General features: G+C 36.0%; 1 protein-coding gene across 4 annotated transcripts in view; it reads right to left on the reverse strand.

Annotated features, from left to right (window-relative positions):
• fam133b (family with sequence similarity 133 member B) overlaps positions 1-16,801 on the reverse strand; it is a 49,922-nt gene that overhangs the window by 12,234 nt on the left and 20,887 nt on the right. For 2 of the 4 annotated variants that reach the window (XM_069913946.1, XM_069913945.1), the window contains exons 3-9: positions 13,407-13,488; positions 9,792-9,863; positions 8,446-8,475; positions 8,241-8,312; positions 6,311-6,409; positions 6,172-6,225; positions 5,621-5,695 (exon numbers count right to left, since the gene is read on the reverse strand). In XM_069913946.1, the coding sequence (XP_069770047.1) occupies positions 5,621-5,695; positions 6,172-6,225; positions 6,311-6,409; positions 8,241-8,312; positions 8,446-8,475; positions 9,792-9,863; positions 13,407-13,488 (484 nt within the window). Of the gene's footprint in view, positions 1-506; positions 1,137-5,304; positions 5,420-5,620; positions 5,696-6,171; positions 6,226-6,310; positions 6,410-8,240; positions 8,313-8,445; positions 8,476-9,791; positions 9,864-13,406; positions 13,489-16,801 lie in introns of those variants that run through there. The other 2 variants (XR_011350034.1, XM_069913947.1) reach the window with 2 other exon arrangements.

Genomic DNA, 16,801 nt, shown 5'->3' on the forward strand with positions numbered 1-16,801 from the left:
AGTTTTAAGGTTTTGAATGTCCAATTTATTGGAGATTATTCTCACTTCAAAAATTAAATAAAGGTGAAATAATAGTTTAAAAAGTTGTTCATGTTTTGTACCAAAAAAAACCCATAAAAATCAGGAATAAACAAAGATCTCCTTTTATGGAGCAAGATTAGAGAATGGCTTTATTCAGAAAAGAGAGTAGCCAACAGTTATCACCTAAATAACATGATACAAATGCTGTCATGCATCTTATTATTTATGATACCCTATTGTCTGCAAAATTGACCACATCACAATTCAAAAATTACCCATACGAAATATCAGAATTATCTGGAGGATATGAACAGCTAATCAATTTCATGCATAGGCATTTTGAAAACATGTCAGATTATTTGGGTTAAGAAAAATGTTTCCTTTAAATGATTAGAGATCTTGGAAAATAATACATTTGGAAATATGAATTAACATTTTGAAAGATTTTTTTTCAGACATTGGAAATCTTACTTTATGCTGCCCAGCTGCGGAGAAACTGAAATGTATGCCATCAAAAACAGATTAGATCATTTGTTGTTTACGCAATTTTATTGCCTGGAAATGTGCCATAAAATTGCTTAATTACAAGTAATTGTACTTCAGAAATAATGGATCGATTGTTAGGCACTTAGTAATATCAGAAAAGAGAAAAAAAACTTGTTTTCTGTTCCTAAATAACATGAGTGTATAGGACGGCTTTCTAATTTAATCATAATACTATGTCTATTACTGACATAGAATAAATTTAGTATTCCATTCCAGAGTTTAATTAAAATTTCCAGCTGCCGCAATGGATCAGAATATTTCTGGATCATTAGCCTGTGGCTCTACAAGATTAACCCAATAATATAAATGTAATGCTAATGTAACCCTGTCAGTTTCTTGTTGGTGCTGTAAAAACATTTAACGTAAACAAATGGCAAAGTGGAGCATGCCTGGAGATGAGTTATCGTTCGCACCGCTGTAAGCTGCTAAGGATGGCTGAAAGTAGGTAGAAAGATCAGTCAGGCGAGTGGAAGGAGAAGGTGATTTTAGGAAGAAAGGCCGATGCATCATTTGGTTTAGTCTTCTGCATTCTGGTTTTCTGTGATTGGCAAATATCTAAGGTAGCATGCCTAGGGGGAACAGACATCAAGGTTTGTAGTTATTATGTTCAAAGGAGCACAAGGCACTGAGAGTGAACAGGAAGCTGCAGCAGAGAAATGGGAAGGGAAATGTTAAAATGGCCTTTATTAAAAGAGAATAAGAGTACAATTATACAGGATTTGTTAAGACCACATCTGGAGTATTGTGCTGGTGGTTCCCACGTCACAAAGGCACTAAAGATCCTGGAAATTCAGATCTGGAGCTCTGGCTGCTGATGGTTTGGACTGGATTCTGTGTGGCAGCAGGGTCTGGAGGAGCGCTGGAGGCAAATACATGGACACACGGTAACTCTGAAGGGACTCTTGCTTCTCTTTCTCTGTAAGAGACGCTTCAGGCAATTTCTGCTGATAGCAAATTTGCCTGCCTTAAGCCAGATGAAAACAAATTTCATGTAATATTGCACTGTCTTTATTACTTGACAATAATTTTAATTTTGAGATTTTATGGCATAATTTAAATGGCTACCAGATGGTGGAATGTGGTGAATTGTATTCTCTCATTTTTTATTGTCATTTATTTGGTCCAATGTTATAAGTTGAATTGTTACATGCAAATCCAAATTTCTCTTGCTTTCCTTGCTATTGATTTGATATCTTTGTACACATTTCTCTTCCTAATCTTTGGTTGCTCCAGATGTGCTTAACTTCATCTGTGAATTTCATGACTACTCATCTGCTTCTTTGCCCAATCTCAGTTGTTACTGTTTTGGTCCAGGTCTTCGTCCCTCCCTCTCACCACATCTGCAAGTTCATTAATTGAGTAAAAGGCATGAGATCTGAGAGACATCAACAGAAGCCTATGCTTCCATCCCACTTCTAGCCATAAGGTTTCACCTTCAGGTGTATTAATCTATCTCTTCTAACCACCATCAGTTTATTTGACAGTGAATAAGGAGACAAGGGAATGAGTGAACAAGATGAAATTCATGGAATGATGGAGGGTATCATTTCAGATAAGCCTCACATTGTACTTGACAAACTTGAAAGAGAAGGGTATAGAATTACAGAATGGAAAGCCAATTTTTTCCCCACTTTTTCTTCAGAATGAGGTGAACAATGACACCCTGCTCCTGAATGCATGGGGAAAATAGTTGTGGGGAATGGAACTCAGATGCAAGCTGACATTTTTTTTCTTCATTCAAAGGGAACTAATTGATTTATTTAAAAAAAATGCCTGGAAGCATTATAATTTCTGAACTTGTCAATGAATTAGAATATGTATTGAATTAAATTTTGTGATGCATTGTGATGGGAAGGCAGTTAAATTTCAAGCAATGATCCAAGAGTAGCTATCATAACTATTAAAAAAATGCAAATTCAAAACAATATTGATGTAATCTGCAGTAAGCAAGAAATCTACAGATGCTCTGGCCTCGCGCAGTGCACAAGTGTGCTGGAGAAACTCAGCAGGTTGTGTTGCATCTGTGCAAAACAAAAGTCAGTTGAAGTTTTGGGGCTAAGCATTTTGCAATTTGTTAAGAGTGGAAAACTTCATGTGTAAATGTGGGAAAATATTTTGAACTCAGAAATAATTTTGAAATCAAAATAAAGCCAATCACTCAACACTTGGTAATTTGGAATAGGTATTGAGGAAATTGTTTGAATGGTTCCTATACATTGTATCCCTTCAGCCAGTCTCCAGCAATCCGCAGTAGTTGAACTGGGCAGTGCTGTTGTTCCAACAGCTCTGGCAGCACCACTATTTTTGGAGATTTAAGCTCCATTCGAACAATTTCTTCAAATACCTATTCCAACCACTTGCTTACACATGATTTTATTGGATTCAATACAGTATTACAGCTGCACTGACACTTCGGTTCAAACAAGGCACTGCAGGAAATTACTGAAATTTACAAAACTAAACATATTTTGTTATGCAAACAATTGGGAAAATGTTCATTTACAAAGCACTCACTACTGACAAATATAAATTAAACAAAACTAATTGAAAGGACAATTAAAACCAAAAAAATCTTGTGGCAATCAAGAAAAAAGGGTAGAAAAAATTAATTCTATCTTTACAGGTTCCAATCAATCAAAAACCATTGTATAACAAAAATGAGAAAAAAATTCTGAAACATTACTTCAATGTGAACCAGGACTGGATGAAATAAATAGATGATGACAAAACAGGGAAAAATAAATTTAGGTTTCATTAGAAGCTGTCAATATCAGCAAGAATCAATGGAAATACCCAGTTAAGCCATGTACAAGATAAAACATAGAAGAGCAATGAGATAAATTACTGAAATTCTCTTGATGTCTTGAACAAAGGATAAATGGTGACATATTAAAATTAGTTATACAATGCAAAAATAGGCACTACAGGTCTATTTTCTACATTGGACATCAAGAACCCAGTACTAATCACATTTTTTAGCATTGTGTCGATCGATTTCTATGCCATGCTATTTCAAATGTCCATCTATACAGTTAAATCTTTGAGAATATCTGCCTCCATGTTCCTGTTCTTTGAAACCCACCATGGACAGAGAAGGCATTTATTTAATTATTCACTCCACATTTGGAATATCCAAAAGTGCAGATATTCCCCAGTGATTAAATTCTTAACTAGATTAAATATTTGGTTGGGCACAAGATAGAACATTGGTCTTTTGGTCTAAATCCTTATTCATACAGTCAAACTAAGATATGCAAAATAACAATCATCAGAACCTCAGAATAAGAAAATGGAAGGAAACATTTTCAAACAAGTGTAGACGTAGAAATTTCTCGCTGGATCAATAATTCAATCATTCATTTAAAATACATGATAATTACATGGAAAAGTGTATGAAAAATGTGAATGTAGGGGCAGGAATCAGATTAAATAGATCAGAAATGTCTCAAAAGAAGGGTTAAAATGGAGAAGGTAACTTTACAGGTCAAGTTTGCACTATAAACATCTACTCACTTAACACCTACGACTGTGTGGCTTGGTACGACAATAACACCATCTACAAATTTGCCGACGATACCACGGTAGTGGGGTGTACAAAGGGGATGAGTCAGCATGCAGGATGGAGATTGAAAACTTGGCTGAATGATGCAACAACAACCTTGGACCCAATGTCATAAAAACTATGGAGCTGATTGTTGACTTCAGGAAAGCTAGAGGTATACAATCCAATGATCACTGGGGGATCAGAGGTGGAGAGGGTGAGCAAATTTAAGTTCTTGGGTATCTCTATCTTGGAAGATCTTTCCTGGACCCAGCACACCAATGGCATTGTGAAGAAAGCACATCAGCATCTTTACTTCCTCAGGAGTTTGTGAAGATTTGATAAGACATCTGAAACACCGATAATTTTCTACAGAGGTGTGGTAGAAAGCATGCTGACCGGCTGCATCATGGTCTGGTCTGGAAGTGAACATAGCCCAGGACATCCCAGGCAAAACTCTCCCCACTATTGAGTATATCTACAGGGACACTGCCGTTGGAGAGCAGAAGCAATCATCAAAGACCCTCACACCCAGCCCACACTCTGTTCTCACTGCTGCCATTGAGAAAGAGATATAGGTCTCACAAGACTCGCACCACCAGGTTCAGGAACAGCTGCTACCCTGCCACATTCGGACTCCTCAAGGACAAATTGAATCATAGACTCATTTAAGGTCTCTTTCTTGTGCATATTATTGATTTATTTTTTGTTCTCTCTGTTTGTTTACAGTTTTTTGTTTGTTTACATGTTTTATGCTGTGTACAGTTTATTTTTTGCACAACCAATAAGTAGTAATTCTGCCATGACCACAGTGTTGTATGCGATGTCATGTATGTACTCTGACAAAAAATTTGAAATCTAAATGATGGAAATTCTGCTTGGTATTTTTATGTTGACTGAAGAACCTGTGTTTCTTTGCCATGCTAATCCACAAAGTCAGTTTTACTAAGACTGTAATAATGTACCTACTTTTTACATCATAATCCTTAGTCCCATTCATCACTAATTAACAAATTAACTGAAGAAGAATGCAAGTAAACATACAATTGACAGTTTTTCAGATTAAAGAGGAGTAATACTCTAGCTGTCATGGAAGATCTTTATCCAAGGCAGAGAGATATATTTATACATGTATATATTCCTCTGTCTATTTGGAAGATCAGCGCAATTCACACACTGAATGTAAAAACATTCACCTCTGAGAGAAGGGGATTACTGAAAGTGTCCTCTGAAATTTATTTAAAGAAGTATGGTCGATTCCTTTTTGGGATTGCTCATGAGAAAAGGTTAAAACTTTAGCTGTGGAAATTTCTATAACAAAAAAAAGAGAAAATTTTCAAAACAATGGCAAATCCCAAAATTATGGTCAATATGATAGCAACCATTTTCTCTACATGAGCTGATAGATACTTTTCCCAGACTGAAAAAAAAAGAATCACTTGCAGATAAAAAAAACATTGAGAACTATAAAATCTAAGAAAATGTGGCTACTTAACATGCTAATTCACTAACCTCATTCTCTTCAGCTGAGCCAAATTCCTCTGACAATCTTCGCTGTGTGTGATTGCGTTTTTTCTTTTTTTTATCCTAATTGAACACAAATTTACAAATGGAGAGCAAATCAAAAGAAAACATTAAACTATTAATAAAAGCGTGTATAAATGATTTTAAGAACAGTTAGCCCCTCAGAGATGCCATTTCATTAATTTAAAGAGTGGACTATTGAGAGGATCATTTATTCAACACAATTTCCACCAGTGAAATAAATCTCATTGGGATTTTGCCTCACCATTTTAAGACATGGGTGTTTGAGGAAACAAATGTGAGAAACTGGCAGGTGATTTTTTTTTTTCTTTTTGTTCTTGAACAAACTGTGAACTAAATTTTATGATTCAATGGCACAAAATTTGCTGGCATAAATTACACTTTGTTCTATATATATATGTGTGTGTGTATATAATATATGGGTGTGTGTGTGTGTGTGTGTGTGTGTGTGTTATATATATTAATTTACACACAATTAACAGGAAGAGGTAGAATGAATGAATTAAAGTTGTACTCACCCGTTCCTTTTCAGATTCTTCTTTGATCTTCTTCTTTTTCTTCTTTGAAGTTTCCTCATGAGAAACATAACAAGTTTGAATGAATTTTAATAAAATTGGTTCCATAAAAATTAAGCATTTGTTCAGCATTCAATTCTACCTTACTATCCACATCACAATTTATTTGGGAGTCATCCGAGGATTTTCGCACAGTGCTATGCTTTCTCTTCCGTTTCTTTTTCACATGTTTCTTTTCATCCTGCAACAGACATTACAACCTCATTGCTTTATAAATATTAACTTATTATCTTTAAAATTATTAACTCGTTAACATAGTTGCACCATGTCAACCCTTTCCATTTGCAGTTTGTAGCCATATTAAAACGTCAAGTCATAATAGACTATTTTGCTTAAATTTAATGGAAGTACATCATGATCAATTTTTGACATTGATAAAAATACAGTGCAACTCCAATGATCTGAAAAAGGATTCTTCAAAATCCTTATTTATTCAAAATGTTTTCGGAGCCGAACAGATCTCAAAAATTAAAAAAAATTCACTTGACGTGAAATTAGAATGACAATTCTCCTCGTTTCAGGTAACTCCCTCCTCTCTCTCATTCCATTTTTCTCTCCAACTCTCCCTCTCAAACTACATGCCACTGTCTCCCAGCCGCAAATGGTCATAAGAATCCCTCGTCTTAGCATCATCAAGGAGAGCGGCATCCTGACAGCAACAGGGCCATTGGGCTCCCGGGCAGGAGCAGGGACCTCGTGGGGAGGTGTCAGTGATTGGCAGTAGCCAGTGGTGAGAATTAATTATTATTTTCATGGTTAAAAAGCCTTCCCTTTGTGTTTGTTGTTGTTTAAACACTGTTTCAAGTGATTTGCTGTTGCTACTGGCTGTTTTCAAAAAATGACCGATTCTCCAAAAAAAAACATTTATCTGACATAGGCCCAGTCCCGACCATTTTGGATAATTGGAGTTGTATTGTAAATAGAATTGGATTTGCATTATAAAAGTGTATACTAATATTTCATATCAAATGTAATTACTCAATTGATTGAAACTTCGGAATAAAAGTTAAAGATTGTTGATCTGGATTTATTTTATTTTAACAATAAAATCCTTGTAACGACTTCAAATTTCCCCAGAGCAGTTCAGTCATAGCTTGACAAAAGAAGCTCAATGCTCTGTCCATAGATCTAATAATGCAACAAGATTAAATGTAAACACAAATTCATCACACCAACTATTAGGGAGCTCAAGGAGATCATTATCACACTTAGAAATTACTGGAAATTTGCTCTTCATTACATAACATCTAAAAAGTCTCAATAATTTTCCAGGTATGTTTTCTTTTTCGAATAAATGGCTCTATTCCTTATAATAGTTTTACTGGAATGCTAAGACTATTTTAAAAAAAAGTGGAAAATTAAGCCAAAGTAAAACCACTATTTTCCTATAATTATTTTTATCCATTTTTCAGACATTAAAATCTAAATCTTAATTCCTTATGCATTTAAATATTAATTTTGGGCATCAAAAAATCTCAAATTTGAATAGAACATCATCACTGCAACACAGCAGGCATGGAATTAAATGGTAATTACACCAGGAAACACTTTGGGGATAAGAATGCGATTAGCAAAAATTGCTAATGAATGTTCCTAATAATTTTATTTCACGTTCAACCTTTCAAACTGATGATTTCATTATAAAATTTTTAATCCTAGGAGAGATTTTAAATGAGATATATAAGAGGCGATAGGCCCTATGTTTAAAGAAGCAAAGATCAGGGTTGGATTTTTTTTAAATTTAAAAAAAATCTCAAAAACAAAATAAAATCAAGCTTAAGCTTGTGTTTCAAATTATACCATTCCTCTGGAATGTTTGCGACTCTGCAGCAAACATGAACTTCATATTCACAGGGTTATCAACATGCACGAAAACCATGGATCTTAACCATGGGTAATGGACCTACATCCTGTGTCGTTGATAGAGAAAGCATCAATATTAACCTTTTCCTCCCTTAGTGTTCACTTGAATAAAGAAAAATTGGATTGGATTTAAAACTGTTTTCACATACCTTACTCTCAGTGTCCGAAGAGCTACTGGAAGAATCAGAACTTGATGAAGAGGAGGAAGAAGATGAAGACGGCTTGACCAAAGACAATAAAGTACAGCTTGTGAGATTTATCATTCATTTGAAAGAAATAAAACATTAAAACTTAAACAGGAATGGACAAAATTAACTTTTTGGGTGGAAAATGTTTCTTTGAAAATTTGCTCACCCTACTTTTCTTCTTTTCCTTTCTTTTTTTCTAAATGGGATGAAGAACAAGGATTACTGAATGCAAAATGTGTTCCAAGAACACTTCAAATTAGAATATCCACATTTCACATTAAGGCATTTGTTTTTTGTGTGAAGCATATTAACTGCTATTGAGAAAATGACAAATGTGAAAGCAAGTAAGCAATCGTAGGTTCAAACAGAAAACATCTGAGTACTCAAGTTAATAAGGTATATTTATAATGACACCTTTATTAAAGGAGCAAAACATTAAAAAGCATATTACACAATAACAAAAAAAATTAGAGCAGTAACCCAGGCTCAACAGTTATAGAGCCAGAAATGTAGAGCATGGAAATAGGACCATCAGCTGAACCCTCAATTACCATCTATGCTTTTTTTTTCATTTTTCATATGATCTTATATTCTTTCATAACTTTATTTCAATCCTTGTGTACATACTGCTTAAACCTTGAGCATTTCTGCCGCCAATACTCTTTCAGATATCACATTCCAGATTTCATCTACTCATTATGGGAAAAAAAGTCCTTGGATACCCTCAGCTTCCTAAGGAAGTCTATATTTCTATTCATGAGGTCTTCTGCAGACAGTAGTCAGCGACACATCCACTCCTACTTCCTGAAGAGTGTTGCTGATCTGTCGGAAAGGGGTTTGGGAATTTTTCATTATTATGATGACCATCATCAGGAGTGGAGGTCTTCCTTGGCCTACCAGTCAGTCACTTGATGATTACTGAGCTCACCAGTATCCTCATTTTTCTTAATGATATTCCACACAGTTAATTTTTGTAATCCTAAGGTTTGGGGGATGTGTTTTACTGTTTTATTCTAGTTTTCCAGCCTCATAATGACTTCTTGACTTTCATTGGCACAGCTCTGGACATCGTATTGATAAATGGCAACTACAGATTCCTAACGTGATCAAAAGTTTAGAAGCAAGCCTAGCTCTTATACCTACACCAATGAAACATATCTGAGTATTCACAAACACCTATAAAGCCAAATGTTCCAAACATTATGTTTCCCTGAAATTTCTACATGATCAATCCAAAATGTCTACAAATAACCTTGAATAAAATCTGGAATGTGCACTTTGATTACATGTGAATTGTTAAAACTGTGAAGCACAGGAGCAAATAAAGGAAAAAAGTGTCTTTATCCCAAACATTATGGAGGGCACTGTACCATGTAAGAATGTAGATGAGATTAGTGAAATTTTAATGAAGTCGCAGTAGAAGAGAATTTCATTTTTGGTTGCAAACATAGCAATAGTATTATGCTAATCCATCCTTTAGGTGTCTAGCTTTAACCATTTTGATAACATTACCTCTTTCCTTTTAGATGAACTATCACTTCCAAGTATTTTCTCCCTATTTTTCTCAAGTTCTCGTCTCCATTTCTGAAACAAATAAAATCAAGTAAATTATACAAGACATTTGTAAAATGGCTACTAATTGAGGATAGATCATTGTCCAAAATTTCTTTGCAAACTAACATTAAAACACATTTTTTTTCATATATCAGTAATTCAAAAGACCTCTCCTCATTACTGTATGCATTCATTACAATAAAGAAAAAAATTCTCACTTTAACTGAAAAAAATACAGTAGTAACATTGCCTTTAAATGCAATGACATCTTCAACTATCTTATGAAACTTAACTGGTTTGGAAATCAACTTTTTGCAAATGTGGCATGTTATTCTCTCAAATTTATTTATTTTTGGGGATAAAAAAATGTGGTTTGATTTTTTTTTTTAGTTACTTTGTCCTTAATTTTGTTCATACCATTTTTCTTGATTTTCTGTAAAATATGTTATCAATGTATCTGTTCTAACCTACACATTAAAGTTCATTCTGCACTGAATTGAGAATCATTCAGTTTTATTGTTTTAGGTGATGTTGACCCCAGACAGGCCCTTTTCATCCTTGCATGGCTGCAGCCAGGGCCAGTGCCAGACTATTTTGAGGCCGAGGCAAGGCCAACTACTGCAGCCCCCAAAAATAAATAGATGTTTTGTAGAAAGAAAATGAAAAGCTCAGAACTTGAAACTACTAAATTTATTTTAAATTACAAGAATAAGTAATACATCAATCTTTGATCATCTTTCTCAAATACAAAAGAAAATATATTTGCACACAAATTATTTTGAATTATAACCATATAACAATTACAGCACGGAAACAAGCCAATTTGGCCCTTCTAGTCCACGCTGATCCAAGTACCCTCCTCTAATCCCACTTACCAGCACTCTGCCCATATCCCTCCATCCCCCTCCCATCCATACACTTATCCAACTCTTTCTTAAATGATAAAATTGACACTGCCTCCATCACCTTTCCCAGAAGCCCATTCCACACAGTAACCACTCTCTGAGTAAAGAAGTTCCCCCTCATGTTACTCCTAAATCTTTGCCTGTCAACTCTCAACCATGACCTCTTGTATCCATCTCTCCTACTCTCAATGGGAAAAGCCTTTCCACATCAACTATCTATCCCTCTCATTACCTTAAACATCTCTATCAAATCCCTTCTCAGCCTTCTACATTCCAAGGAATAAAGACCTAATTTGCTCAATCTCTCCTTGTATTCCAGATGCTGAAACCCAGGCAACATTTTTGTCAATCTTCTCTGCACTCTCTCTATCTTGTTAATATCCTTCCTATAAATCGGTGACCAGAACTGCACACAGTACTCTAAATTTGGCCTCACCAATGCCTTGTACAGTTTCATCATTACTTCCCAACTCCTATATTCTATGCACTGATTTATATAGGCAAGCATACTAAAGGCCTTCTTCACCACCCTATCCACATGCGCTCCTACCTTCAGGGAACAATGCACCGTTATTCCTAGATCTTTCTGCTCCACTGCATTCTTCAACGCCCTCCCGTTTACCACATATGTCTTGCTTTGATTATTCTTTCCAAAATGAAGCACTAAAGGGCACTCGGTAGAATGCATACCACCAAGGACAACGCACATTAAAACCTTTTACTTCACACACCTTTAAGTCCATATACCTTTTAAGGTTACTTGGCATAACCAATCCGTCATGTTAGGACAATATTTCACTTACAGTCAGACAGAGAAACAAACAAAAAGAGACAGGGTTAAAAACGTAACCTCCTTTTCAGAGGAAATAATTTTGTGAATTTCAGGCACGTCAAAATCTCACTTTGCAAGTCTTTTCCTTTGTAAATTATGTCACCAAACCAATCAGATCAAGTGCAAATGCCTGGACATGTTCAATTGATATAGTTGCCAATCCATCTAGTCTCTGCTTCATCATTGTTGACCATATGCAAGTTTTTAATAAGTTTGAACTTTGAGAATAATTAGCAATGTTTGCAGAAGTTAAACATATACCCTTGCACACAATCCTTACTAAGAGAAGATTTAAAACCTCAAATTCTAATCTCCAAAACTTAATTCCCACCTTTTTGCATATCATAAAGTGGGATAATTTCCCTGCGCATTTTTAATACATATTCCAAAACACTGATCATTATCGATTGTTGTTTCTGCAATGGTTATACTAGCAAAAATACTAAACAGAAATAAAACCTACTTTTCCTGTTCGGTTATTTTAGTTCAGGAACACAGAGCACTCGTGCAAATGTAAGGCGGGGACAATCATTCTGAAGCTTACTATGTGGCTTCAATGCCAGTTGTTTCCTAGTGCCTGATCTAGCTGGGGTGGAACCGTGAAGCCTTCGAATTCATGGCCTTAACTATTGCGCATGCACCAACTTAACTACCATACACGAACCCACCGCGCATGTGCCAATCAACTCGAGAACACCAACCCACTGTGCATGTGCCAGCTGGCATCTTGCGTGTGTGCACAATAAAGATGGTCACGCCCAGCCAACGGACCCCAGGATACGAACTAATAAGGCAAGTACACTTTTGCATATTTGGCCCCTACAGCGGACATCTGGCCATCCTAATAGCACCCCCTGGGGTCTGCGCCCTAGGCAGCTGCCTATTTGGCCTAATGGTAGTGCCAGCCCTGAATGCAGTTAAATGCAGTTCCAGTTGTTACAGGTTACAGTGGAGCAGCTAAAAGTCTTTGGGTGAATTGCTTGTGTCATTTGTCCACTATTGACTAAAATCTGCTACTCAGAACAAAGAAGCAATTTTCCCATATTGTTAATTTTACAGACAAAATTGGAAAACATTTTCTTAAGCTTTCACTTTAATTATCCAGATCCATATGTAAACACTTCAAAAACCTGCAGCATTATAAATAATCCAGATGCAACTCGAGTCAATTTACAATGTTTTAATCCAAGAACAAAGTCTTCTATTTTCAAATTAAAGGACAATTTTAAATAATTCTTAAGTAACATTGGAGGAATGAAGTGGAGTCAGGGATTATAGACATACCAAAAACAACAAAAATGGAGAGCATTGAGGCAGAATATACAGTTAATAGGCTACTAGGAAATACATCACTGGGTCAAAAGCCTCAAATTCCTAAACTTGTAGAAATTTCTTCACCATACCAGACTGCAGTGATTCAAGAAGGCAGCTTATCATTTTCCTAATCACAGATTTTTTTTTTTTAAAAAGAGCCATAAAGTTTGGCTTTTCCTGTGACATATCTAACCCAGGTCAAAGGATAAACCAGAACTCATTGAACAGCCTTAAAATCCTGGACTTTTATATACATATAATCGTGAGTCAACATCTACAATGTATTGAAAGACAAATAGTGTTGCATCTGTTAACACTGTCCATCAATGGAATCAAGTCTTGCTCAGATTCTCCTGCACTGCAGTGAAAAACTGGCAGCAAGATCTGCAACCCCATTATTTAAATTTACACCATTATATGAAAAGTACCATAATGATTTGAAAACAAACAATGTGAACAAATTTATGATCAAACAAAATGTGGTTGATTGTGAAGCATTGAAATAATAAAGTATAAACAAACTTCGTTCATTTTCTCTTCAAAATCAGCAAGGGCTTTGGAACCTTTTTCTTTCTTCCTTTCCAGCTGCTCTTTTAATTCTTCCCTGAAAGAATATGAAATGTCATTTCTTCATTCATTACTACCTTTTCATTTAATAAATGTTAACAATAGTGTTACTAGCCGAGAGGTCCCCAAAAAACAGCAGCAATAGATATTCACCACGTCAAATGGTTACTTAAACAAAAATTGCTCTTAATCATCTTTAAACATGAAAACTATTAGCTTACTTAACCTCCTAATTCTAAGTGCAAGTGTATGTCTGTTCAGAAAAGTTCTTTGATTCAGTCCAATCTCACTTCTCATTCCTCCAAGTTCACTGGTTGCAGGCAATTCTTATACTGTGCACAGAATTTAACATTTATGAATTTCAGCAGGCTTTAGTGTTTGAAAAGGAAATGGCTACCACTCAGGAAGGTTCTTATCAGTTTTCAGAGAGAGATTTGTTGTTTGCTGGACACAAACTGATCCCTTCTAATCAGCCACGTCAGTGTCTTGCCGAAGAAACTTGTCCCATCAGGGTTTTCCAAATTATCATCTCTTTCTTTCAGGTCACAACAGAGTTTCTTTTCATTTCTCTTATTTCAAGTGAAACATTAGGCAGCCAGTCCTCTCCTCTCGTATGGACCACAAGGGCTTTGACCAGGCTGAACTAAGCACCAACCAGTCTTCAAAATGGGGGTTTTCCACAAGCTTGCCAGCTTGTTCTGTTCCATTCCCAGCTCCTGCTGCTGAATTGAATTCTCTCTCACACACAGAGTTTTTTTGCTCTGATTGCAAAACCACATGACCCTCCTAGAAAAGCAACCTGCAGCTCCGAACCCCATCCTCCGAATTCTTTCATCTGTTGCTTTTCAAAAAAAGAATCCATTGGAGAAGTCTCTATAGGCACTCGCCAAAGCTCTTGCAAAGGCCCTCGGACCCAGCCTATCCGGCTTGAGCAGAGTTCCAGTATTTTAAATGAGATCTGTTTTGAAGTGTTTGTATGTGACCAGCACTAAAAAAAAACCTGCCACAATTTATCTCCCAAAAACCTATCTATATACAATATAAAATACAACGTAATCTGTCACAATAGCAATATTAAAAATATTCAAAAAGTGACATTTTCTTGAGATTTGGATTTTCCTTTGAAATCAGATTTAAATATTACTTGCAAGTGAAAAAGTAAAAACAAGAAACATTTTAGTAAGAGTCCAAACAGGTTTCTCCAAACTCTAGGGAATTTTGAAATCAATATTTTGAAATGGATATGTCAAATGCTTGGGGATTTTTCTTCATGATGATGAGAATCAATTCAGTTCTGACAGCAGCTCATGAAAAAAAAAAACACTTGATCATAACTCTATGTTTATAGACAAGGATAAGAATGGACCTAGGGAGAAAAGTTAAAATTGGTGATCCCTTGCTTTTATTATTCTGATAAAGGTCATGGGTTGGAAGAAGCTATCTAAAGTGTCGGTAGCGAAGTGAGTGAATTATTATGAATGGGATTCCTATGAAGTGGGCTGTTTTGTCCAGTATGATGTCGAGCTTTGTTAAAACTATACTCAATCCAGGGAAGTGGAAAAGTTATGCATCACAATCCTGACTTGAGCCTTGAAGTAAAACATGAAAGTCTGTAGACACCTTGGGGTTTTTTAATTTTTAGCACCATGAATCATATCAATAACAATATTTACAAATGTTCATCATTAATATATACACAGTGACATTTCCTATTCCCCCCCCCCGTTCCCCTTCATCCCTCCCCTCTCCCTTCAAAACCAATAAATAATAAAACACATAAAACAAAGAAATAACAAAAAGCAAAGAAGTCGTATCATCCACTTTTATATATTACTTATCGTGCTCATATTCATATCATTTTAAGAGATGGAAGTTTGAGGTCAGCATTCTCTAAGATATTTTATGTATGGTTCCCAAATTTGTTCAAATAATGTATACTTGTCTTTTAGATTGTATGTCATTTTTTTCTAATTGCAGACACCTTGGTTGAAGTACAAACACAATGCTGGAGAAACTCAGCAGGTCAAACAGTGCACTTGTATAGCATATTTTTTATTGAGCCTTGAAGAGGGTGAACAGAATTTGAGGAGTGACCTTTGACTTACAGCCATATTGGACATATAACTACTCCAGTTTCTGGGTAATGGTAATTCACAGGATATCTATAGTGTGTGATTTTATTATGTTAATGCAAAACCTTGCGGCATATGGTTGTGGACTCTTCGTTATCAGGAGTCACCAATGATAGAGATCAGGAGGGCACAGAATTTTGGCAAACCCCATACTGAGTTTCTGTGAGAAGGTTGTAGCTAACCAAGTGCCACTTCGTTAAACCATCAATGATCCCTTGCATTATTTTGCCAATTGGAGAGAGTAGACTAATGGAGTAATATTTGGCTGGGTTGGATTTGTCCTGATTTTTTGTGGACAGACCACTCCTGGACAGGGCATACCTCTGCATTTTAATGACATTGTCAGGTAGATGCCAGTGTTGTAGCTGCTGAGCCAAGATTTGGAACACAAATCTTCAGCATTATTGCTAAAATGTTGTCAGGCCCCATTGCCTTTCCAGGATACATTGCTTTTGGCAGTTTCTTGATGTCACATGGAGTGAATAATATTGGTTGGAGACTGAGCTCTGGAGAAGCCAAGATAGATCACCACTTCTGGCTGAAGATTCCTGAAAATCCTTCAATTTTCTCATTTGAACTGATGAAATGGGCTCTCCCAGCATGAGAATGGGTATGTTTGAGGAGCCTACTCCTCCAGTGAGTTGTTTAATAATCAGCTCTATCCAATACATGCTCTTTGCTGGCTGTGCAAATAGTCCTGTCTTGTAGTTTGACTAGATTGATTTCTTATTTTGGGGTGTGCCATGCCCTCCTGTACTCTTCATTGAGCTCGGGGTGATCCCCTGGTTTCCAAGTGATGGGACAGCGGGAAATACATCAGGAAATATATCAGGCTATGAGGTTGCATATTGTAGTTGAGTGCAATTATGCAGCTGATGGTCAGCAGCACTTCATGGATGCTCATTGCTGGATCCTGCATTGCTGGATCTGTTCAGTCTGCCTCATTTACCAGTGGTAATTTCAAACAATATAAAGAAATGTTTTTTTCCATTGTAAAGACAATTTCATTTCTATAAAGATAATGCAATTGTCATTCCTTCTGATACTATAGAGGAAAGATGTATCTGTGACAGGTAGATTGGTGAGAACAAGTTTTTTTTTTTCTCCTCTTCTTGGTTATCGTTACCTGCCATAGACCTAGTTTAACAGTAATGTCCTTCAGCACTCAGCCAGTAGTGAGTAGTGTGACCAAGTCACTCTTAGTGATGAGCACCGAAG

The sequence above is a fragment of the Narcine bancroftii genome, chromosome 1 (genome assembly GCF_036971445.1).
Source record: "Narcine bancroftii isolate sNarBan1 chromosome 1, sNarBan1.hap1, whole genome shotgun sequence".
NCBI lineage: Eukaryota > Metazoa > Chordata > Chondrichthyes > Torpediniformes > Narcinidae > Narcine > Narcine bancroftii.